The sequence below is a fragment of the Rutilus rutilus genome, assembly GCF_951802725.1.
Source record: "Rutilus rutilus genome assembly, chromosome: 20".
Lineage (NCBI taxonomy): Eukaryota > Metazoa > Chordata > Actinopteri > Cypriniformes > Leuciscidae > Rutilus > Rutilus rutilus.
Genome location: NC_140225.1, coordinates 26,448,963 through 26,475,301, shown reverse-complemented (window position 1 = coordinate 26,475,301; position 26,339 = coordinate 26,448,963). Strand labels below are relative to the sequence as shown.

The 26,339-nt window shown below is 39.1% G+C and overlaps 2 protein-coding genes across 2 annotated transcripts; both read right to left on the bottom strand.

The window, feature by feature from the left end:
* Window positions 1–3,353: 3,353 nt before the first annotated feature.
* LOC311280191 (uncharacterized protein) lies at window positions 3,354–4,273 on the bottom strand (the record flags this gene model as incomplete). Its single annotated transcript, XM_084392165.1, has 5 exons — window positions 3,354–3,418; window positions 3,633–3,703; window positions 3,797–3,839; window positions 3,998–4,041; window positions 4,194–4,273. The coding sequence occupies 5 exons, from the start codon at window positions 4,271–4,273 to the stop codon at window positions 3,354–3,356; spliced, it is 303 nt and encodes a 100-aa protein (XP_084248291.1).
* Window positions 4,274–16,380: 12,107 nt separating this feature from the next.
* Window positions 16,381–24,101, bottom strand: LOC311280225 (uncharacterized protein). Its single transcript, XM_084392197.1, has 3 exons — window positions 24,027–24,101; window positions 22,609–22,698; window positions 16,381–19,121 (listed from the first exon to the last, which is right to left on the bottom strand). The coding sequence occupies exons 1-3, from the start codon at window positions 24,051–24,053 to the stop codon at window positions 17,127–17,129; spliced, it is 2,112 nt and encodes a 703-aa protein (XP_084248323.1). The 5' UTR covers window positions 24,054–24,101; the 3' UTR covers window positions 16,381–17,126.
* Window positions 24,102–26,339: the final 2,238 nt, after the last annotated feature.

The following is a 26,339-nucleotide window of genomic DNA, read 5'->3' as shown; positions in this document are numbered from 1 at the left end:
ACTTCTTTAGCATATTTCTTTTAGCCTAATACACAAGTGAGATAGACTAGTGCAAATATTACAAATAGGTCGTTAAACTAATATTAGCACAAGTTTTGCCTCAAACTACCTGACAAATGAAGCCACGCAATAGTGACGAAGGAGTTAAGATGAAGTTTATAATAAACTTTAACTCGGTTTCGCTAGCCATTTAAATAAATGAAAACATAATACTTACATTTAAATGTGAATTTGCTGTCCACCACCGATCTCTAGTCTCGACCGCCTTTAAAAATAAATAAATAAATGCTGTCGTCAACGGCGCGCAATGACTTATGGGGTAGAATAGGGTAAGATAGGCCGCTAAGTGTTCATTTATGTATCCTTCCTTTCACGGGGAAACGAAGGACGCATTTGGCGTCGCTTTTGAATCAGGGTAGCCTTCGTCGCGTCGCAATGACGCAACCGGCCTTCAAATACGGACTTCGGAGGATGCAGAACTGAATTGGGACAGCCTTCATCGAGCCGCGTGACGCAATCGGCCTTCAAATGCGACCTTCCAAGGATGCAGCCTTTGAATTGGGACGTCCTTCGTCGCGCCGCTGTGACGCAATCGGCCTTCAAATGCGGCCAATCGTCCTTCAAATACGGCCTTCGGAGGATGCAGCCTTCACATTGGGACACAGCTATTAACTATTGGCTTTGAACTCAAATTCCCATAATACCTCTTACCTGGGACTGATTGCGCTTCACACCTGCACTGCATTTACACACACACATAAAAGCCACTTCCACTCACCACTTCTCTGCGAAGTCTTGATTTGCCTTGGTGATCTTTTCTGAGCGTTTATCCCGTGTTTTGTTTATCTGGTTTTCGATCTTGGACTGTTTCCTCATTTGTATGATTGATATCTGCCTGGCCTGACTTGGACTGTTCTTGGACTTTTGATTATTGCTGCCTGCCCCGAATTCTGCCTGTTATCTGGATTACCCCTGCTGTTTGATCTACCTTGCTCTGTCTGCCCTGTTTGACCCTGCCTGTACGACCTTCTTTATTAAAAGCTGCAAATGGATTCTACTGAGTCTAGTGAATCATTACACATGCATTTAACTCAGAAAATTAAATTAACCTCTCTCAACTTTTTATTAAAAGTTTTATTAATAAAGTAAAGGCATTGAACCAGTTTATTTGTAGTGCACTGACTGTGCACATTATATAACATTGTTTTATATAATTAGTTTATTAATTAAATTAATAAAAAGACAAAAGATATGTTTGGTAATTGTACCTGAATGAATTGAAAATTAATTTGCTAAATTTCAGATTAATATATTTGTTTTCCTTAAAATTTTAATTAGCAGTAACTTAAACACTTTGCAGTTTGAATGTCCTGTATAGACAAAATTACGGATTATGTTTTTATGTTTCCACTCTTCGATCGCGTCCGCGCCTCACACACACACGCGCACGCACACAAATGTAAACACTTTGCGACTTTTCGATCGCGCCCGCGCCTCTCTCTTTCTCTCTCTCACACACACACACACACACACACACACACACACACACACACACACACACACACACACACACACACACACACACACACACACACAAAATGTAAACACTTTGCAACTTTTCGATCGCGCCTCTCTCTCTCTCTCTCTCTCCCTCTCTCGGTTCAATACGAATACATGTACCGTTCCACCCAGCTAGTTCTTGCCTTTGACCTCAATGAATTTGAAGTAGTGCTTATATCTCCACCTTGAGATGTGAAAATGCCAACTTTTCATCGGATTGCTCCTGACTCGCCATCTCTGCTGCTTCATCGCATTTGTTTAGCTGGTGTGTCGTGAGTGTGTGTGGCGCGTGTGCTGGCATGTGTGTAAAAACACTGGCTCTGATTGGCTACCATGAAACACATGACTCTGCCTTAGCCAATCATAAACGTTTACCTTGTTATTAACCCACCTCCACAATCGCTGTGCGAGCCAGGGGTGTGTTCGGATTACACAGTTTATTCAATCAATGCATAGTAACGCACCGCATTTAACGTCCAGTAATGTTAACGGCGTTGTAACGACGGGAAAAGTAATTAGTTAGATTACCCCGTTACTGGAAAAATAACGTCGTTACCTAACGCCGTTCTTTTAAACGGCGTTATTCCAAACACTGATCAATACTAAGGATAGTTTTGTGTCAGTTGATTAAAGTAATGTCTCGAAATTGTTTGTAATCCCAGCCTAACAAATTACCTCAAAGAGGGTCTTCTTGACCTCATCATCCGGTATGGGGGCCTCAACTGGGGCCTCAATTGTCTTTACTTTACCAATTAGGTAAAGGAAGAAATTTGGGGAAAGACAACGAGGCCCTGGACCTCCATGGACAATCGAGACAGCAATCATTTTTCCAATCTGGAAATACTCATTGTCTTCTGCAGCTAAAAAAGCCAATATTGCAATGTTAGGACACAACATTCATAAAACATTCTAAAAACTTCACAAAAAAGTATTACCTTTACAATCAAATGAGAGGTATTTGCCATTTTCTTTGCCTTCAAATACCCTCCTGGTTTTGATGGTGTCCATCAGCAGGGTTAGAAATTCACGAGTAGGCCCCCCGCTGTCCAAAGCCTCTTCAGTTAGTCCTGCATCATCTGTGAATTTCACCATCAAGCTGCAGGTGGGGTCAAATGAGGATCGCCTGAAACCTCTTAAGGCACCATCCCAGACATTTGCCCGGTTAATATTAAATCTGCTACAGGATGTTTTTTTAAGATTAATTGACAGATTTGACACTACATCAGCAGCTGTTAGCCCATCATGTCCATCACTGTAAAATAAGCAAACAAGCAAGAAATATGAACACTGCCTCTTCTTAGTTTTGTGGATTATTTAAACTGTGACTTTTTAGGTTTTGAGTCTTTTATGGCCCTTTATAATGAGTAAGCTATACAACACTGCTCAAAAATGATCAGCATAATTTGGACATCACAACTTTAGTAATAGATATTTTAACTCCATCCACAGAACCACATTCTTCTTCAGAGAATACATTCTTACTGAAGAGAAACAGCAAGACAGATTTTTACTTCCTGTTGCTAGAACATTGCATTAGCAATGCAGAGGTCATGGATCCGAGTTACACAAAACACACAAACTGATAGAATATATAGCTTGAATGCACTGCAAGTCACTTTGGATGAAAGCGTCTGCCAAATGCATAAATCTTTTTTTTTTTACTTTGTTTATGACTACTGAACGCAATTAAAATTTTGAGACAATAAATATTTTCAAAATGAGAAAGGCTGGTAAAGAACAAGGTGCTGAAGTAATTCTTATGTGATAGTACCTGTCTTTCTCTGGCAGTTTCTCTACTTCCTCAAGATCTGAGGAACTGCTGTCAATGGTGATCGGTGCATATATATTGGTATATGTACTGTGGAAGAGAGGTACAAGAACAACAATAACCAGAAAGATAACCAAAAAATAATCCAGAAAGTCTTCTGACATAGACTTCTTTTGTTGTTTTGGCTGTAGTCCTGTACTTTAGTCTAATAGTTTAATTTAAAATCCAGTGTTCTGAAGTACAGAGCAAAAACAATTAAAAATAATACTAAAGATGTGATGTAAAGTTACGTCTTATGACAGACCTGTAGAAGTCACTTGACTTAAGTTCACCCACTGAGGAGGTCGTCTGCTTGGGTCTTGTTGCACTGTTGGCCTGCAGCACCAACATCACAGCACAATAAGAACTTGCAGAAATATCCTGATTATAAACAAATTCCGATGTATTATATTACAGAATATGACATACTTGCCCATCTGATGACTGGGATCTCTCAGATGTTGTTGCTGACCTAAAACATTCAAACAATTTTGTAGAAACTGTCACTTTGTTATAGAGAACATAAAATGCTTTCTTTATAGCAATTTTTGAATGAATGCACTAAAACATACTGACATTCATATAGCTGGCACAGGAACAAAAAAATGTCTCCGGAGAAATTGAACTTACCAAGGTTTATGCTCTGGTGTACTGCTTTCGGGACCAGACCAAAGCTGCCAAGTGTAAACATAAAACCCTAAAGTCATTCATAGCCTTAACACTGTGCTTTTCTATTTTTAATAGTTGACCATTCTAGTAAATTTTATTGCATTATAGCTGTACTGCAAAGACATCTTGAACACCTAAATCCCTAAGATGTACCTACCACAGTGTCAGAAAGAGGTGACATATTGGGTTGCACCCTAACAACTTCATCATCATCCTCATCTTCTGAAATGGAGTCATCTTCATGACCTCACAAAATATTTTGTGATCAATCTTTATTTCATATTACATGTCCAGTATAGTTAAATGTGTAGGCTGTACAGTAACTGCAGTTAAAATTACACTCTGTCATAATTTACTCCCCCCTCCAAATATGTATACAGGTTCCAAACCTGTATACATATAGATATGCTGAACACAAAGGAAGATATTTAGAAGAATGTTTATAACCAAGCAAATCTAACCCACCATTGACCCACAAAGAGGGGTCAAGAGCTGCCTGATTACAAACATTATTTCAAATATCTTCCATTGTGTACAGCAGAACAAAGAAAGGTTTGGAACAACTTGAGGCTGAGTAAATTATGACAAAATTAAAAATTTTGGCTGAACTATCCCTTTATAGCATGTATCACATAAAGTGCTTTATTTTTAGTTTAAATGTACATAAAATATATAAAAACATACAATTTCAATACTTACTCTTTGACAAATCCTCAATGGTACAGATGTACAATGTGATCCTTTGATACGCCTTTCCAATGGCCTCTTTGTATTGTCCAATGGTAAAAGGTGTGTCAGTCCCAGGGATATTTTTTATCTGAGAGCCATCTGGATAAAGCAAGATATATTCTCCATCTTCCATGTCTTGATTGAAATCTTTTTGTTTTTTCACTGCAGCTGCCAAAAGTTGCTCAGATGACCACATGGGGTCAACATTTAGAGGTAGGTTTTTCCCTCTCATGGGCTTAAAGCCATTCCTGGTCTTGCTCATGATCCCAACAGAAATCTAGATGATCAGTGACAAAAGATGGAATAATGATAATTATCAACGTCAACAACATCATTAATAATAAAAAAATTGCTTACCTTTACTGTTTTATTTGATTTCTTTTTACTTTTACTTGAGAATGTCTTCCTTTCAGTTTCTTTTACTTCTCTGTATTTCATAAACTGGAGAACAGTTGACTTAGCTGGAATGGCACATGCATCAGTCACTGAAACAACACACACACACACACACACACACACACACACACACACACACACACACACACACACACACACACACACACACACACACACACACACACACACACGCAATCAGAAAGAGAGAAAGAGACTAAATGTAGTTACTTTAGATGGACGGAACTAGATTGAAACCTCTGTAATATTACCTTTGGGCACAGTCATACATGACACATGGCCATCACCTGCAGTTCTAGGGGCGTTCTCTATAAAGCTTACATCTCGCCCACAGGAACTACAAAATCTGGGCAAAGTCGGCCATTGAATGCCACAGAAAGGACAAAACATTTTTATCTGAAAAAAAAAAAAAAAAAAAAAATGAGTGGAATGAAGTTAGCATGATGTTTAATCATTATAGTTTTATTTTTATTTTTTATTGCTAACAAGCATTGGTCAATATGAAGACACATTTTTAAAAATTCAGTCTGCATTAAGATCAATCTTGGTCAAATAGTTAATCTTACTTCCAAAACTCACTCAGACCAACAAAACACTTCATATTTGTCTCAAAATAAGCTAATTCAATCACTAGCAACTATTCTCATTCAGAAAACATATATGTAATTCATAACACACTGACCTAAAAAAAACCACTAACAACAGGGAGCATTACATACTGTAGATTTTATTTTTTTTACGTTGGAATTATTTTTTTTCCACATAAATATTCATTATATGATAAGAATAAGATCGTATTTCACTTTACTGACTGTAATACAGCATAAAGAATAAATGCAGAAGTTGTAAACATAAAATGTAAAAAATAAAATAGAAACCGTATTTAAGCATTGCAGAATTTACTTTCGTGAGCCTTGATGTTTAGTTGTGAAAGTAATTAGCCTGCTTAAGTGCTTACATATTAACTTTTCACAGTTCACAGTTAATTGTGTATTTCAGATTATTTAGGCTAATACTATCTAAAAGGCCAATGAATTATATGATCAGGATTTTTAAATAAAGTAAAAAATAACTCACCTTTCTACGGAGCCACCCTAGTCCCACTTTGGCAAAAAAAATTATAGTCCCACTTTGTCAAAAAAAAAAAAAAAAAAAAAAAAATTATAGTCCCACTTTGTCAAAAAAAAAAATTATAGTCCCACTTTGTCAAAAAAAAATTATAGTCCCACTTTGTCAAAAAAAAAAAAAAAAAAAATTATAACTATCTCGTGGCCTCAAGATACTATCTCGTGGCCTCAAGATACTATCTCGTGGCCTCAAGATAGTAACTCGTGGCCTCAAGATAGTAACTCGTGGCCTCAAGATACTATCTCGTGGCCTCAAGATAGTAACTCGTGGCCTCAAGATAGTATCTCGTGGCCTCAAGATAGTAACTCGTGGCCTCAAGATAGTAACTCGTGGCCTCAAGATCCCACTTTGTCAAAAAAAAAAATTATAGTCCCACTTTGTAAAAAAAAAAATTATAGTCCCACTTTGTCAAAAAAAAAAAAAAAAAATTATAACTATCTCGTGGCCTCAAGATACTATCTCGTGGCCTCAAGATACTATCTCGTGGCCTCAAGATAGTAACTCGTGGCCTCAAGATAGTAACTCGTGGCCTCAAGATACTATCTCGTGGCCTCAAGATAGTATCTCGTGGCCTCAAGATAGTAACTCGTGGCCTCAAGATACTATCTCGTGGCCTCAAGATAGTAACTCGTGGCCTCAAGATAGTAACTCGTGGCCTCAAGATAGTAACTCGTGGCCTCAAGATAAGTGTATATAAAAGGAGAATGCACAATGGAGCAGCTTTTCTCCCCAAAGCAGAGAGTGCACGCAAAGCTGCCACCTGCTTAAGGCACTTCTTGGTAATAGCTATGGATAGAGATCATTTGATAAAGTTGTATTTTAATTTAGGGATGCGTTACCAGGATATACTGAACACACTTGCTTTGCAAGGGATTATTGTCAGTAAAAGGCAGTTAATGAAGACATTGAAAGTTTATGGATTACATCGTCGGCAATATGATAATTTAGAGGATGCTGTCGACTTTATATGTAGTCAACTGGAAGGCCCTGGAAAACTTCATGGATACCGGTGGATGTATGTGAAGTGTTTGGAGCGAGGCATCCGTGTCAGGAAAGAAGACGTAAGGATCCTTCTGTCTCAGCTGGACCCAGTCAATTCTGAAGCTCGCCAGAGACGACGTCTTAGACGAAGGCAGTATTTTTCACAGGGGCCTAATTTCATATGGCATGTAGATTCCTACGACAAACTCAAGCCGTATGGTATATGCATTAATGGATGCATAGACGGATATTCCCGTAGGATTATATGGCTAAGAGCAGCCTACACAAACAGCGATCCAAAAGTTATTGGAAGCTACTTTGTTGAAGCAATAGAGCAGGCTGGCGGTTACCCAAGGCTTTTACGCACAGACATGGGTACAGAGAATGCTTTGGTAAGAGACATCCAACAGTATTTGCGTCGAAATGATGAAGATGACAGAGCAGGAGAGAGGAGCTATATAACAGGAGCAAGCACGGCAAACCAGCGGATAGAGAGCTGGTGGGGACAAATGAGAAAGGAAGGGATTGAACACTGGATCCAGCAACTTGGACAACTCAAGGATGAAGGGCTCTTCTCCGGCGACTTCCTGGACAAAGCACTTGTCCAATTTTGCTTCATGGCAATCATTCAGGTAATATAAAATGACGACGATGATCTGACAATAGCTAGTTAGTAGTAGCTGTTAAACAGTAGCTGTTCATGCATCTGTGGGGGTCACTAATTAATTTATCATTATTTTGAATCACAAATAATGTATTTTTCATTGTAATTAGTACTATTATTTAGCCTACATTAAAAAGATAAACAGACTTAAATTAACATGTTTTCCTATTGAACTCCACTGCGCACCGCATGGTTGCACTTCTACCGGCCAACCGTTCCGCACTTTGTTCCGTATTTTTGAGAAAATTCAGTGCAAATCCATGACAGACACATTATTAGCTTATAATATAGCCTATGTCAGACAGACTTTGAACGAAGACATTTGTAGGCTATGCAGAGAAAAAAAAAAAACAGTCGGTGCGGTGACTTAGATACTAATTTCTCCCCGTTTGTCTTTGATCAGCGTAGCGTTTTTAACATCTTGGAACATCATCAGAGAATCCCCTTTAAATTGGTCGTTTCAGTCATTGTGAGTCACGTATCGTATAGTAAAAAAATCGTCAATAAGCTAATAATTTGTACCAAAATAGTCTAAATGTTTAGTTTTTAAAAAGCTGGCTATGTCTATTTTGATGTTTCTTCGCAAGTTCAGCAGTTCAGGGGTGCGTTTCCCGAAAGCATCGTTGGCCAACTATGGTCGCAAGTTCATCGCAATGTCCATTGAACTCTATTGGTAACGACGGAACTTGCGACCATAGATGGCCAACGATGCTTTCGGGAAACGCACCCCAGGTTAGTTCCGATCAGAGCTCGTGAGCGGAGAGCGCATTTCTGAATATTACGCTCCGCATTCCGCAGGGTCGCTCGCTCAACCCAGAATGGCCTGCTGGTTCGAAAATATGTGGAATAAGGGCTGCCTCCGACTAATGTTTTTTTTTTCTAGTCGACTAGTAGTAGTTCATTTAAGCCATTTGTGGACAAATCGCCCCTTTATATTAATTTAATTACTTAAATAGGCTGGTACAGGATAATAAGCGTTATGACCGCACGCATAGAGCTTGCCACAAAGAACCGGTTAAAGTAATGATTATGAATGTGTCTAAATTAGCAAGGAGACATTTATTTGTTTAGTAATAAACTGGTGTTTTCTGTGTCGCTGCAGAGAGAAATGCACATTTCATATGGATAATCAGAGAGTAGCCTATTTATTTTGGTTTGAATATTTTTGTTTAAAAGTAGACATTTCAAGTTTTCTGTAATAGATAGCCAATATTTCTCAAATCTGTGAGGCACAAGCTGAGTTTCGGCGCCCTCCAGTTCACGTTCAATGCAAGTTGTGCTGCATGGCGCCTTACATTGCCTGCTATATATTTGCTTCTTATTTCATAAATACGGCAATTTGTTGATAAAACATTGATCAAAATTAAGATACAATTTATACAAAACGAAAAACTTTTAAAAAGAGTTTTCTACAAAACAAAACTTAATGAAGTCGTCAAAATCATGTTTTACCAAAAACAGCGCCGTTGCTAGGAGGGCGCCAGCGCCTCTGCCTCGCGAGTAGATGATAGCCCTGAAGACGCCTAGCCTAGCAATGGTATACCTTTAGTGGTAGTATACCTTTAGTTAAGTTATACCTTAAGAGTCTTTGTAGCGCGCTAAGAGTAATGTTATCGGAAAATGCAGTCCAGGTATGATGCATAATGGAGATTCCAAAGCGCTCTTCTTTGGTCAGAACCATGGAGAGCGATCATGGATATAGGTCGTCCTATGCACCGAAACTTTTAACAATGCAACAATACATTTTAAAGAGCATCAAGCTATTCAAATCTATATTATGTATACGCACAGATAATATAACTGTAGGCTTTATTAGTCAATATTTTTTTATTAGGTTAAACAGTGATTGGATAACGTTTTTAATTTAAGGCCCACCCACTATTGGTCTAGCCCATCCAAAACTGGAATCCTGGCGCCGTGCCAGGTGGTGGTGGTGGTTCACCACTAACCCCAACCCCCCGCTCACTGTTCCGTATTTCTATTTCAGAAAGTTGGCAACCCTCTATGGTGTGCACAGTTTTGACCGAATAGGTTGAGGCTGCTATCCGCGAACATGAACTCGATTGTATTGTACTGTATTAGACTCTTTATTGACTGTTGCTTGTTTGTTCAGTATTATTGGCTTTATAATGCATCCTCCAATTATTACAGCGCTGCATACAACAGGTGTTCTGACGATTCATGCTACCCATCGAGATTGGCTACTTACTGGTTATTTTTAACAAATTTTCATGTGTTATAATGTAATTTCCCTTTAAAAAATGCTAACTACCATATGAATATTTGTACGGTCAGTCAGCTGAACAAGAATAGCTGAAAGTTTCAGTTATAAGGAAATGTGTGCTTTGACAAGTCAAAGATTAATATTTGATGATAATTTTTACTTTTCAGATAATTTTTTCGTTTTAAAAATAAAAACAGTACAGTATACAGTCATAACTTACAATTTTATTATAATTGTATTTCATATAGCCTAATATACAATAATGTAATTTTTACTTGTTAGCCTATATCAAATGTGATAATTGCTAGTTCATTTAAAATATCAAAATATGCACCCCATACACTTACTTGTTTTAAATGAAATAACGATGTCATAATATTGTGAGATTCACACCATTATGGAAACAATAGAGAATGAATGACATTCTCTGTGATCGATTTGCGCTACGGTAGCATTTTTCGACAAGGCAGCAAATCGTCAGAACACCGGCGGCCAGCAGTGCGTAAAATATATAGCAGACATCTGGGGCAAGTAGTGGACTGCTGTGTGTGTGTGTGTTTGTGCGTTTGCGCGTTTGCGTGTGTGTGAGAGAGGGAAATGTTGGACCACGTAATAAGCAATATATATCTCCGCCGCCTGTAACATTAGTTAGAGACCCCCACGAAGCTCAGATTATAACTTGAACAGATTATAACTATGAATAAATCATGTTTTATGCATTCATTGGCATCATTTTACACATTGATATGACCTAGCAAACCCATAAACAATGCAAAGAGTTACTAAAATTTCCATGGGCTATATTCAAACAGCTGGCTCATATATTTGAATGAGGGGATGGCTACCTGTTTTATTGAATGAGTTGTGTGCGTCTTTACGCACGGTGGGTAGGCCTATACTTGCATTAAGTTGTATTGTAGTTGCTAGGCTATGCTACGGTGTAAAAATTGATAACAACTTAACCTTGTTTTTATATTTATAGTAATTGTAGTATAATTATTGTATAGTATAATTATATTAAAGTATAGTATAATAATTTTCAGTGTCCGGTTGGTGTACTTGGTAGCTCACTGAATCCACTGTAAGAATATGTGGGTGCGCAAAACATGCCTGGCATATATAGCCCTGTTATTCGATTTCAGCTAATGATGCTGTGATTCAACCCCATAATGCCGCGTATCTATTAATAAAGTGCTACTAGGCAAACACATGGTGTAAGACCCCTCCCCCTTTCTCTTTTCCCTTTATTTTACAGGAGGACTTGAATGAAATAAGAGACGTTTGGAATGCACATCGCATCCGGCCCTCTAAAAACATCAATGTCCCATCAGGAATTCCTAATCTCATGTATCTGGCACCTCACCTGTGGGGCACAGAGGACCTTCTTCTTCCACTCACTGATGACTTAGCCAGTTGCAAAGAGAGATGCAAGTTTCTTAGTGCAGTTCCATGTGATGAGGACATATTCGATATGTGCACAATAATGATGGAAGAATCAGGCTTCGGCTTTCCAATGAGTATGTCACAAGCACTTGACTTGTATGTATCACTGAGGAATATCATCCGCCCAAATGTGTTTCAGTAGCCAACTGCATGAATGTCACCCTTTGTTTCTGCCAAAAGACCACTCACCAATAATGCCAAGACCCTTTTCAACACCACACCAGAATTACTGAACGCTCATGCAAACCCAGAGAAGGAGATGGGACGAATCACTTGCTTACTTTATTTCATGTGTTTCACATAAGACAACATTTTTTATTTTACTGCTATGTCAAGTAGTGGTGGCTGGTACAAAAAGAACTGCAGACGTAACCACCATCAGCAGAATCGAAGCCACAGGTGGACAGGCAACCAGCTTGTCTTGGCTTTCAAAGAGTCCACGTGATGGGTGACATTCTTGTCACTTAAACTAACAATAGTGGAGTCACAGAGTATGTATAGAGACCCAAGGAATTCAACATTACAACTTTGGCCAGCTGCTCCGTGTGAAGATCACATTTAAAGCAGGAATGAAGGCAGACAGACACTTTCACATGCAGAAAAAGATCTGGTGAATACAATTGTTAGGTCAATGAAATGGGTAAAGACTGCCTTATCTTGTTTTAAACTTTTCTGTACTTTGGTTATGACAGCACAAGTTTGTCACCACACATCTAACATCATCATTACTCGGAAGTAGAAAATGATCACACACAGCTAAATCGTGTCTTGTGTAGTAGACTTTAAACATCATCATCTTTCCTTTGTGACCTGTTTGTGGGCAGGTGGTTTGCGATGGATTGTGCAACTATTGTCATAGTGCTGAGGAGAGGAACTTGTGGGCCAGCGCGGTCTGTGTGGCCCTAGTCCAGCATGTTGGACCTACGTATCAGTTTGCCTGCATAAATGGCAAGGTTCGTGTCATTACAGGTGAATGTCAGATTTTGTCAAAACATTATCCACACCCCTCATTAGAAACTGTTGTTTGCATGAGCTGTTGTTATCAATTCCCACCCCCACTAAATGCATGTATTTGCAGGAAAAGCTTAAAAAGCTTCAGAGCACAGTTTCAGTGTAGTACAGATTGTAAAGCTTTTTCTCTCAGTCATGTGATGCTGTCATGTTTCAAAGTGGGCAAGTAGCCAAAAAAATACACTATATAAATTCCTCCTGACACACACCCTGTGTCCTACCACATCTGTTTTTGTTCAAGAACAAAACTCCACAAATACGTTCTTTTTTAATATATACAATACATATACGTAAATGATCTGTATTTGTATAGTGCCTTTCTAGTATTTGCGACCACTCAAAGCGCTTTTACACTACAGTGCATTCACCATTCACACACATTCATACACTGAGCCTATAAGTGCTCAAACAGAAACTAAATCTACTGGTGGAATAGCCATCAGGGCCTTCCAATAAACGGGCAACCCACTCTACCTCCTGAGCCACAGCCGCCCCTATATATATATATGACATAGTCATTCTGGAATTTGGAATAAAGTGTCAGATAAAAATTAATGAATGTTAATTTGGGGTTTTTGTTGTGACTTCATGGTATTAAATAATCTACGTTTTCATCCTCCTCCTCCTCCTTCTCACTTAGCCCTCAGATTTATCAATTAAAGGGTTTTGGTAGATGTGAATATCAAATATATGGAACGTTAGCCATTGATTTCCTGGCCTTTTAGACTTAATGTAAAATTAATTGAAACTTTTTAAATCATAGCAGAAACTCAATTACTATTATATATATTTTTACATCAAACCCCTAATGTCTTTATAATTGACCCTAATATATTGTGCTCTTGCTACATGACGATCTATACTAGCAGAAAATAACATAATTTCACTTGAGGCTCCAACTTAAAAGATTTCTGAACTTTACAATGCTCATTTTCACGTCAACCTCAGAGCACGCCACATGTCCGACCAACTCTGCAGATTTGCAGGACCTCTTCCACCACATTTCAAGGGAGGACCACCTAATGTCATGGCTGCCAGTGGGGGGCTTCTTTCCCTTAAATCACCCCCATCACTAGCCACCTGGTGCTGGATACCCCAGTTCTCTCTCCCCCCATTCCAGACAGTTTTGTACATGGCAGGGGGTCCCTGGCCATAGTCCAGTGAGACGTGTGCTGAGTGTCAAACCCGACCAGGATTTGCGTGGGTAAGGCTGTGTTCAGATCAGCCAAAGGAGAGAGACTAGATCATTAGGGAGGGGAGGCTGTTGACTGAATACAAGTTTTGAAGGTTGGTTAAAACAAGTTAGTACTTAAGTAACACTTGGCGAAAGGGTAGTCAGCTATGGCTAACTGTGATCAACATTAATAAGATAATGATGCAGCTTCACTGTCATTTTAGTAACATGTGGATCTAGAGCTGTACCTCTGCCCAGCATATTTCAAAAAGATCAGAACCACTGACACCCAATACATCAAATCTAAATTTACAAAAACAGCAGATCATTTTCAAAACTTACATGCAGTCACTATATCGTTTGTGAGCAGGCCTGAGAGTTGTCTGCTAGAACAGTAAAATCCCATGGCATGGTGTGAATCATTGTTATTGTGCCTATGGAGAATAGTTCACTATACTTACCTGACTGAAAGTGACATGCAGTCAACCTCAGTTATTGGGGAGCCACTGAAGCAACAATCATTTGATTGTCACCCAGTTCAAGTGTACCATCCGTTTGTTTTTAACAGTCCCAGTTATTACATTATAAATACTGAAATCTTGTTTTAGTCTGCATAGTAATCTCAGCGACTTCCAACAGTTACATTGAACAAATTAATAACCTAATCATACTGCAGCCATGTGCCATCAGTTCATTTTCTTCAAGCTTAATGTTAACCTTCCAAAATAACTTTGAATATTCACAACTTTCAAAGAAAATCATATCTAAATAGAATTTTTTTGTTTGTTTGTTCTCTGTGTTTACTTTACTTGCCCACCCACCCGGTATAGGGTATAACATCACAGGGATTTTAAACAGTCATCAGTTTAACTTCATTTAGCTCAAATCTCCACCTGCAGCTGAGAAGGAGGTGTAGGTATGTAAGCCAAACGGTAATTTAGAATCTTAATATTAAATGTGTGAAACAAATTGAATAAATATGTAATTGAAGTTACGCAGTCCATCATGTTTATTTTTTAAGAACTGTGTGGTGGTCCTTCCCTTTGTGTATCCTGAGAAGGTTTGAGAGCATTAGAGGGGTTCCGGGTGTTTGTATGGGGTATAACAATATGCCCTGCTTAACTTAAAGGGGCTATATGCAGCTTTTTCCCCAAAATAAACGTAACGATAGCCCTTTTATTTGACCATTTATGACTCAAACATCTCCTGATGAGCATACTGACACCTTGTCCGCTCACAGTGGGTGCACCTATAAGCCTGTATCCTATTTTTCCTATTTTCTGTCGGGTCGGATTTTTCGCGCGCTGTCTGCGGATGTGACGTCAAGCGCGTTCATGTTAAACGTTTCAGATCACTCTGCCACCACCGCTAGTCAGCAAACAAACTTAGTTTCTCAAACAATATATGTATTTGGCTGTTCTTACCTCTGTAAACATAATGTTGACTTCTTTGCAGCAGATGACTTGTGAAGTGTGCACGTAGGAGAGCGAGCATAAAGGAAGAGCAGTTCCGTTTTTTGGCCACAGGTGTCAGTCGCGAGTTTAAATTTCAGAAAATCCCATATAGCCCCTTTAACAATGAATCAGTTAACGGAGTCTTGTCTAAGTCTATGTCTATGCAACTATGTTACATCATTGAAAAAGCAACCACACAAATGCAAAAATAAAATCTTGTTTTGAAATTTATTTATCTTATTTGAACAGTAAGCCTAATTTAGGCTAACATGAATGTCAGCGATTATACAACAGGCACTCAGAACTGGAGTTAACAGATGTATTTATAACATTTCTGCTATTCAAATATAATAAAGAGCTGGGTGCTAATCCCTCTTCTGAAGTAACATTACAGACACATTTTTTTCATAGTTTTCAATAACATAGATTAACAAATACAGTATATATGAAATGTGGGAAAAAAACTACACATATTTCCCAGTATAGTTATCCACTCCCCTTCAGGCTGGTAAATGTGAGCAGAAAATTACCTCCTGCACGTGAGAACACACATTGAACCCACCCCCCAATCTCCATTTTTTTTTATCTGCACCTGCAATCCCAATTTGGTTCTATTCCCTCCTAAAGTCCTGTTAATTTCTTAACCCTGGGTTACATTAATATCTCACAATACACTCATGTTAAACAGACTAGAACAGTCTACTGAAAAATTAGCAATAAACAAAGAACACCTTCTTTCTATATAAACAAAAGGCAAAAAATAACCCTTCACAATTATAAGTGAGCGCATTAGATTTTACTATCAGTCAGGTCATGGAGTGCAAGTATTTTCAGTAAATGTAATGACTAATTTCACGAAATTACAAATAATTAAAGTAAAACAAAATATGCAAATCTCGACCTATGTACCATAGGGTAGCTTATTTGAGCTTATCAAGGATACTTATTTCTTTTAAAACATGTGGAACTTCTACACTGAAAAAAAAAAGATAGTTGAATTTACTAAAAAAATGTATGGTAAGTGGTTCCACACAATTGATTTTAACTACATTTAAACAAATGCATTAAGCTGAACTTATTACATTTTAGTTCAACTTAATGCATTTGTTTAAATGTAGCTAAAATCAATTGTGTGGAACCACTTACCATAACATTTAATTCAACAAATCATTTTTTCAGTGTATTGCACAAATGCTGAAAAACAATGTGGTTGAAGTACAACCCCTTATCTTAAGAGGAAAGCAATACCACTTTTAAGACATCTGTTTTAAGTAAAACTACTTAAATATACTACAAATATATTGAATTAAAACATTGACTTTCTGGTAGTTGTTTGTTTTATGCTTATTGAACATTAGAATTGGCTTTCTGTGTATCTGCAAATTATCTACTTTATGCTATCATAACTCAGAATTTATCTTTTTTTGTTTGGACTATTGCATATCCCATGCAGTTTCTAGTTACAATGGGATGAATTTGTCCTACCAATTTCTAAGGAAACAATACATGCTTATGTAATGCCTTTTGTACTTTAAACAGCAAATCAATTTTCAAATCACTTGTGTATATACACTATGTGTACAATAAAGATGTGAACATGTTAAATTCTTCTGTAAACATGCACACAGTCACAATCAAATATTCTGTGAATGCAAATTCACTGCATGTAAAAAAAAAAAACCTGCTAGCTTTAACTGAATCAGGGTGCACATTTTAAAGATAATCCAATGTCAAAGAGAGCTTGTGTGTAAATTAATCAGAACAAAAAGTTAAATGTTGAAATCATGCCTTTTGCAACTTAAACATTATCTTTTATATGTTCTTTCCAGAAATTGTGGGTGCTACCTATTGGCACTCACCCTTCTGGCCTAGATGATATCCATTACCCATACTGAGCTTGTGAGTATAGTATTGAAATCACTACGGAGGTCTGGATAATTGTTGTATCCCACAGGTAGCTTTAAAAGGCAGCCACATGTGTGTGATTGTGGTCTTCGCTCAAAGTCTGAGGTTTCAATGAACTCTATCTTAATTGGTTTTTCCATCAAATTTGAACCAGTGCAGAAGCGGAGGAAAAGCTGAAGGGTTCTCAGATCAACTTCACCTACATATCTCTTCAGGTAGCGGGCAACTGCTTTTTCGGCTGCAGTCATCACATCTGGAAACTGCAGGAGGTCCTTTACAGCTTTCCCAGTTGGGGTCTTCTGCTCTATGACATGATGCAGAGCATCTGGTGGCAACACACTTGCTAAGTGCACCACAATAGGACGCCAACACTCGATTACATACATTGGTGCCTGTATGAGAGATTTGTGTCCCATCTGTGAGAGCAGTGGGATCAGATTGTCCTTTGTAGGAACCTGCTGGCACTCGTGTGGCTCAAGAGCATCAAATAGTGAATCACTGTCAACAGAGTCAAAGTCCTCCAAAGCCTTTTGAAGGACCTCTCTCTCCTGTTCAGACACGTACTGCAAGAAGGTGTCCTTTAAGCTGCTGAAGGTTGTGGAGTACAGTACCTCTTCAAGGAATGGTGTCGCCAGTTTCACTGGAAAATAGCGGGCAATCTTCCATCCTACTACTAAGATTCTAGCAATGGCCTGCCACTCTTCACACTGATAATCATGCCTAATAAAGGGTACTTTTACATCCCCGCCCATGGTGCACCTTTCATAAAAGTCTGTCCAAAACTCTGTGAAGCAGTCCCGGGTCACACCACTTCCCTCTCCTTCTTCAAGTTTTCCATTAGGTAGGCGCATCTTAATAAACACATCGGCGCTTAAAATATCTGGGTTTGTGAAGGCTTTGATTAGGTCAGTGAGACAATGCCCCCGCCTAATAATCAGTGTAACCGGAGCACGTTCACCAAGTGTCTGGTCATTCCATGGCTCTGCAACAAGGCCGCCAAATCCCTGCGGTGGCTGTTCATTTGAAGGAGCTGGTTGATGTTCACCTGGGCTCTGTAGTGGCTGGTCAGGCCAAGGAGCTAGTTGATGTTCACCTGGGCTCTGTAGTGGCTGGTCAGGCCAAGGAGCTGGTTGATGTTCACCTGGGCTCTGCAGTGGCTGGTCAATCAAAGGAACAGATTGAGGTTCAACCAATCTCTGTGGTAGCTGGTCATTCCATGGCACAGTGTCATCCAACTGCACATCTTCATTTGCCACAGCCCCAATTATAATCTCGTGGTCCATCTCTTGGTGAACTATGTCATCCATATCTTGTACCTCAGTTGAAGCATGTGGCTCATGTCCTGTGAGATCAACAGTTGGGGTTGAAGTTAAATACATCTCTGCTTCCTCTTCCTCAGAGGACAACTCCACATTTACTCTTTTGGTACAAAGATACAGTCTAAGAATTTTTACTTTGCTTTCTTCATACAAGTTATCCACAGTGCTCCAACTGTTGACATGTACCTGAGACGATTCAATTTCAGTAGAATAATCGGAGAGCCATTTATTTTTTTTCGAAAAACCATTTGGGAAAAACAGGTCTTCAGCTAGTTTTTTTATTTCTACTACTGTTTTATCCTTGTCGATTGTCAGGTGTCTCGTTCCTCCCCCATTGATTGCCTTTACTTGTTTGTACCGTTCGTCTTTTTCATTAAAGTCCATCCATCCAAGCTCAACCCGTCGATCTTTTTTTTTGGCATTTGCATTTCCTGCCAATGGCTTTTTTTTCACAGGTACAGGTGCTTCTCCAGACAGTCTCTGACGTAGCCTTGTCATTATAGACTCTTTCCTGCTCTTTGTGTCAAGTGATGCATTGGCTTTCCGACAGAAGGCCACAGTAGCTATTCTATCTCCAGCTTTAGGGATGTACTTTGCCAGGTCTCCATCATTCATTACAGGGATTATAGATGCATCAATCTAGAAAAACAAAAAATTGGGAGCATGTTTAGATTGACCTATAAATAGTAAAACGTTTTTTATAATTTTACATTTTTTAACAATGTTTTATTTGTTATTATATGATCAAAGTTTGTAATTAATAATTAATGAAATCACTATGTATTACTTTATGGAACATTCAGGTTCTGTAGTCTTAGGCTTTTGGTTCTGCTTGAGGTTTATGTAACTTAAAAGGATGTTTTTCCTTGCCTCTGTGGCCTAGTGCTTGCTCTTGGTGGGAATTGTTGGGTTTCTGTAAATATCACAGAGTACGGTCTAGACCTGCTCTTTTATGAAAAGCGCTGATATAACTGTTGTTGTGATTTGGCCCTATATAAATAAAATGTAATTGAATTTAACGTTACATTTTTTGCCAGATTTCTTGTTTTCTGGTAAAATCTTTCTGAATTCTGTATTTTCAATTTAAGCACCTTTTTGTCATCAGAAAGTGTGAAATCGTGGTGATGAATAAAATTTAAATAATTCAATAAGAAAGTTTTACAAATTGTATCATGAAAACAACTCAAATGCATGTGCAATTATTTATGGGTACAGTTCTCAAATGTAGGCTACTACAACAGTAGGATGTTAAAACAGGTTATTATAATACTATTTGATATTAGAATGAATGCATTGTTGCAATACATGTCTTGTGAATTGTCCCATTTCAAATAGGTTATTGCTTGACAGCCTCCATATGCTGCTGAACACAGGTCTGCGATGCTACTCTCAGGTGGGCAGCGCACATCCTTCTATAGAGCTGGTAAGTCCCGCCCATACGTAAAACCCCAAGTGGACCTCTAGGTTGAAAAATCGACAATGCAAGTGAATGGGAGAAAATAATTATTTTTCTGGTCCCGTTTGAATTGTGCCATGAATGTGCCATATGTTGTCTCTGTGAATTTTTTATATAATTTTTCATGTTACGAGTTTGACAGTATATTGCCTGATTCTTCGGCTAGCAGTTGTGGAAAAGACATAACGAGAAAGACTACATGTCGCCTATGTGACGTCACCCCATAACACATTTTCCCTCCACTTGTCAAATCACGGTGCTAATGCTGCGATCATCTATGGAGACAGATCGAGATGCCTGTGTGTTTTGTACCCAAATGTCACCATTCAAACCAAATTGGCTGTTCTTTCTTCAGATTCCCGTCTGATGTAAAAACAAGTTGTAGTACACAAAGTGCTCTCACACAAAGTCTAACCGTATCAAACTTCTACCTGCTAAATTGTAGCATTCTTCACATGAAAATTTATATTAAAAATTCACAGACAACATATGTTCACATTCATGGCAAAATTCAAACAGAAAATAATTATTTTCTCACATTCATTTGCATTAACGATTTTTCAACCTAGAGGTCCAGTGGGGTTAGCGGAAGGGACGGGACTTACCAGCTCTATACAAGCTTGACAAAGCATGTTTTTTATTTTTTTTTAAAGCATAACCAGACTCCTCCCACACAGCCACGAAATCTACAATGAACTGGGCTAGCCTCTTGCATCTGCCGATGTGGTTTCACTTCAAGTTAGCTCTAACTAGTGCACCGTCTTCAATATGGCAATGTGTGTCTATAGCCGCTTTCCGACCAAGTAGTTCTAGGAACTTAGTTCTAGGAACTGTCCACTTCTAAACAGTTCTAAGAACTACTCTCTCCCAAACTCGGTTTTGCTGTTTGCGTTCGCACTGGCCAAGTGGCCATAGGAACTGGTAGGAGGGGTAAGGGAGTGACGCAAGCACGGTGACTTTTATTTTGACGGCGCGACGGACCTTTATTTTGGCGGCGCTGAGAACGCCAGAGCAAACAATGCTCACATTCTCTGTGTTTATTAGTTAGAGATCTGTCTAACAGTACTGTTTAATATGTTATTATATAGAATTGATATAGAAAGTAGACAGTATATGAAAAAAGGTTATTAGCCTATGCCGTGTGGTTGATGTCCAGTGTTGCTAGCTGGACAGATAAACATAATCATGTTTGCCTTGGTCCCCTCAAAGTTGCGTTGGATTTTCTCTTCAGCATTTAAGGTTTAGAGACCCATCTATCACTGTTTTCCATGTTTGTATAGTTAGTTTATGGAGTAAATATATAGGCTATAATCTGTGTGTTTACATTCTAGCTGTTTTAAAAATGGCGGGTGCTGGTGTTCCGCGTGCGTTCGGTCAATCAGCGTACACTAACGTCACGAGTAGCTCCTATAGAGAGCCTAAGTCCCTCCCCTTCCGGTCGACCACCATGGGACCTTATTTCGGAAAAATATTGTATGGTAGTCAATGGCGAGAGACAACAAATATTTTGATTTCGTTTGAATTGTACCCTGATTTACACATATGATGTTTGTCAATTTAAAAGATACATTTTAAAGTCAAGAAAGTCGCAGCTTGATGTAAAACTGCTGAGGTATAAGACTGTGAAAATACGTAATTACAAAGACTACAAACCCAGAAGGCGCACATGCGACGTCATACCTTTTCTCTCAATGAATGAAGCTAACTTTACTGAAGCTAACGTCTGTCATTTTTTCTATAGTCTTACATTATAATCGTAACGTTACGCTGTCATGCCTGAGTGTTTTGAGCCAGACTGCACACATACGAGCAACGGATCTTGTGACGTACATAGTGCGAGACGAGAGATGTAGTTCATCGAGTGATTTTCACATAAAACTAAACGTTACTCTTCTGTTTTATGACAAACTGCGACTTTCTTGACTTTCATAATTACCTTTTAAATTGACAAACATCATATGTGTAGTTCAGGGCACAGTTCAGACGGAATAAAAAAGATAAGTTATCTCTCGCCATTGACTTCCATACATATTTTTTCCGAAATAAGGTCCCATGAGCCGGAAGCGGAGGGGCGGGACTTAGGCTCTCTATAGTGCTGGTTTAGACCCTACTCTGAAGTAGGACCTAAATTAGTTCCTACAAATGGAGTTCCTAGAACTAAAATCGTTCCTAGTTCCTGCGGTGCGAACACGCCGACATCCGGGTACTTTAGCCAATAGTTCTAGGAACTGTGAAAAGGTTCCTCCGGTCGGAAAGTGGCTTAAGTCTTTTGCCCAATAGCATTATGTTGCAGACATGCAGCCAGTTGTATGGCCACTGGCTGAGGTGATCTCCTGGACATGGATGATGTTCACCATGGGTTCTGCAGTGGGCACGTATCTAGGGTAACTTTGAGCTAACCACTAAGATAACCTGCGCAGAGCAGTTTAGAGATGTAGCGTAAATTGCCATAGCTGCATACCTCGGGTAAAACGAAACCAATGCACCTTTCGTAGTGCGGGTTAATCGGGAAGTTACACCGGACATCACAAAGTTACTCCTGAAATTACTTGGATAAGCCAGTTACCTCGCTTCGTAGTACAAGCCCTAAGTTTAATAATACCAAAGTTCTCCTTTAAGAATAATAACAAAGAAATGAGGCAGATTCATATGTAAAGTGGCTTAGATTACCTTTTCATTTTCCAGCTTCTGGATAAATTCCTCATCAATTTCCCGCTGAATTAAAAATCCTCTCAGCTCAGCATCCATTCTTTTTCTCTCCTGTATAAATGGGATTAAACATTGTATAAATTCAAAACTTGCATTACTTTTGCGATTTACAAACCGTGGATTGTATAGTATCTTGCAAAGCAAGATTACTCTTGTTGATCTCAGTATTGAGAAAACTCATAAAAAGGGAGAATGGATATTTGAAGTTGCTGGCCTCATCTACTCTGGCTACTCATCAGGACAAAAATGCACTAGTGAATGAAAATAGTATGGATATGCACACAATTATGAAAGACATCTTAGTAGGTAAATGAGGAGAGACCGTAATACATTATAGGCGATGACATTGTGTCATATTTGTAGGAAATGCGTTATTCAAATACGATGAATAGGCTACTCTAATATTAACTGAATATACACAGCTGCTCATGATTAAGAGCATGGTTGGTATTTATACAAGCCCTCCAGCAGCTTCCCCTCCACTTTAGGCACACCTTATAATTTTGTGTTTATAGCATATAGTTTTAGTGTTTAATGTATGGTGACATATGCTTTAAGTAGTGTGTTCTTAATATGGTCTCAGTATCATATAGGCTAAACAGTCTTTGAGTTTATTGAAAAGCGCTATATAAATTAAATGTAGTTATTATTATTATTATTATTATATGATTACTTGATACACAGACATAACTGATATTTCACTGCATCCACTAGATGTTCAGATTTTTCAACTCGGGCGGCAGACGCGAATTCGCGTCAAACGCGTGATGCACAAAAAGCACAAAAGCGTCTAGTTCGCGCGAATGAGGCGAATTCGCGTCTACCGCGCCGCGCTAAACGCCTCATTCGCGCCGCAAGACCTCCAGACGCGCGTAAACGCGTCTTACCATTGACTTAACATTGAAATCACTCGCGCCAGACGCAAATTCGCGTTTGGTGTGAACGCACCTTAATAGTCAATGGCCAAAAACTAGTGACACCATCAGTTAACGTAACTAAATAGAACACCACCACATGAACTGCCGGGCTTTTTTTTCTTTCACGAGATGAAACGATCGAATCTTGCGTCCCAACGCACGTTGTCGGTTACGAATCCCCAGGACACCCAAACTTACGTCAAACGGATCATGCCAAAATCGGGCTAAACTCGTGTAATCTGAACCAGGCATAACGTTACAAATTTTACCGGACTTTACCGAGGCTAAAGAACCGTTAGCCTAATGGTAGCCGTTAACATTGAATTAGCCTGCTTAATGTTAAATATGCTAATCACTAATGCTTCCAGCTCGAACACTTAACTTAGCTAGTCTTGCAGTTATCTTAAATCAGTAATTTGCCATCTAACTAAATGTTCACCGTGCTAATTAAAACACTCTTACCTCTGTAAAGCCGTCACAATGATTCATATCATTTCAGATCATCTGCTGTTCTTCTACAGCTCCTTGCCGTCAAGCGGGAAGGAAGTCGACCGGAAGTTGTCGACCGGAAGTTGAAGCCCGCCGCGTGCCACCATCTTGTAGCAGAACTTCACCTGCTGTTAGCATCCCATTGACTCCCATTCATTTTGGCGTCACTTTGACAGCGAATAACTTTACATCTGAGGCGTTTGAAGACTCCATTTGTCCATTATTTATTTCTAAATAAACACGACAATGTATAAAATGCTCCATTACCTTGCAGCTTATGTTATGGCCCCGTAGAAGCAGTTTTTGTAAAAGTAGGCTAACGATTGCGTCATAACCAAGCGACTCTCTGTCGCACAGTAGCGAGATTACCGTATGGACAGGAAGAGAATCTCGCGGGTAATCGGGGGGATGTGGAGGCAAAATGACAATATAATTAATCAGAATACCTAGCAAAAGTTGCTCCTGCTCCGAGCTCATGGACACCTCCTACTCACACTCTCCGTCTCTGCAAGATTCGGGAGGGAATGATTCAGATTTCTCTTGGCACAGCTACTAGAAGACAGACGGGTTGCTCACGTGGTCCGTGTAACGCTTTGCTCGGTTTGAGTCTGCGCGTCAGGAAAGGAAGTGCCAAGAAATCGCTAAAAATGGGCTTCACTTGTCTCAATTGAGTTCCAATGGGAAATACACATATGGAAATATAGCCAGAGGTACCGTGACCTAAGTCTAGAACGCCCTCTGCTGACGTTTTTTCGTAGGCTACACGGACACATGCTTTTCTTACATTAAAAACTACCAAAATGTGAAACACTTCAATAATTAATGAACCATACACATAAGCACGAGTAAAACAATACATTTGGAGTTTGTAAAATACACACTGATGTCTGTGGAAGCAGCAATAACAATCTATTCAAATATAATTTGCCGCCATGTGTTATTCATATCAGACAAACAGTGCAAGACAAGGAACTATAAAGTTTACTCTATTCTTCTCAGTTCACCGGCCACTTCCTTGCATTTATTTCGGGAGAAAGTGATGAATTCATGTGCTGTAAATCCGACTGACGGGACAACATTGCAGCGCCCATCTCATGTTATAGATCAAGATTATTTATAAAGGTTTTTAAACGACCAAACACACTCACTTACACGTATTTGAGAATATGAATATCAGATAGGCTAGTTGATGACAAGGTAAGCAAGTTTGTGAATATTTTGACACATCTGTCATACAGTATTATTGTGGCTGCGGTGTATTGCGTGACGCGTCGCCATGGAAACATTAAAGGGAACGTTCGCCTTGAAAAAAATCACTTTCTTGTGGCCACGAGTTACTATCTTGAGGCCACGAGTTACTATCTTGAGGCCACGAGATAGTATCTTGAGGCCACGAGTTACTATCTTGAGGCCACGAGTTACTATCTTGAGGCCACGAGATACTATCTTGAGGCCACGAGTTACTATCTTGAGGCCACGAGATAGTATCTTGAGGCCACGAGTTACTATCTTGAGGCCACGAGTTACTATCTTGAGGCCACGAGATAGTATCTTGAGGCCACGAGATAGTATCTTGAGGCCACGAGATAGTATCTTGAGGCCACGAGATAGTTATAATTTTTTTTTTTTTTTTTGACAAAGTGGGACTATAATTTTTTTTTTTTACAAAGTGGGACTATAATTTTTTTTTTTTTTTACAAAGTGGGACTATAATTTTTTTTGCCAAAGTGGGACTAGGGGGGCTCCGTACCTTTCAGGTCATGGACACTGACAGACGACAACACACTGATGAGGTCTTATTAGGGTCTTATAAGCATGTCCCTACCGGGTTCGTCACTTATTTGGTTCCCCTCGAAACATTTCCGTTGTGTTGTGAACTTGTGCAGCGCGTTTCTGTAATTGCAGCGCGTTTCTTTAATTGCAGCGCGTTTCCGTATTTGCAGCGCGTTTCCGTATTTGGTTGTGTTGTGAGTATTGGGACGCACGTGAGTTGTAAAACTGATGAAGATGTTTTCTTATTCGGTGGTGGGTTTTTTTCTATTTGCATGCGTTTTTTTCTGTTTGCATGCGTTTTTTTCTGTTTGCATGCGTTTTCTTCATTTGCAGCGCGTTGAGCTCTCTCGGCCACCGTAATTTTCCCTCTCTCTTGACACTTTAACCCTCTGGGGTCTGAGGTGTTTTTGGGGTCCTTGAGATGTTCTGACATGCCCTGACATTTGTGCTTTTTTCAGTTGCTTATAAACATATTAATGGCAAAAAAAAATTACACACTATTTAGCACAAACA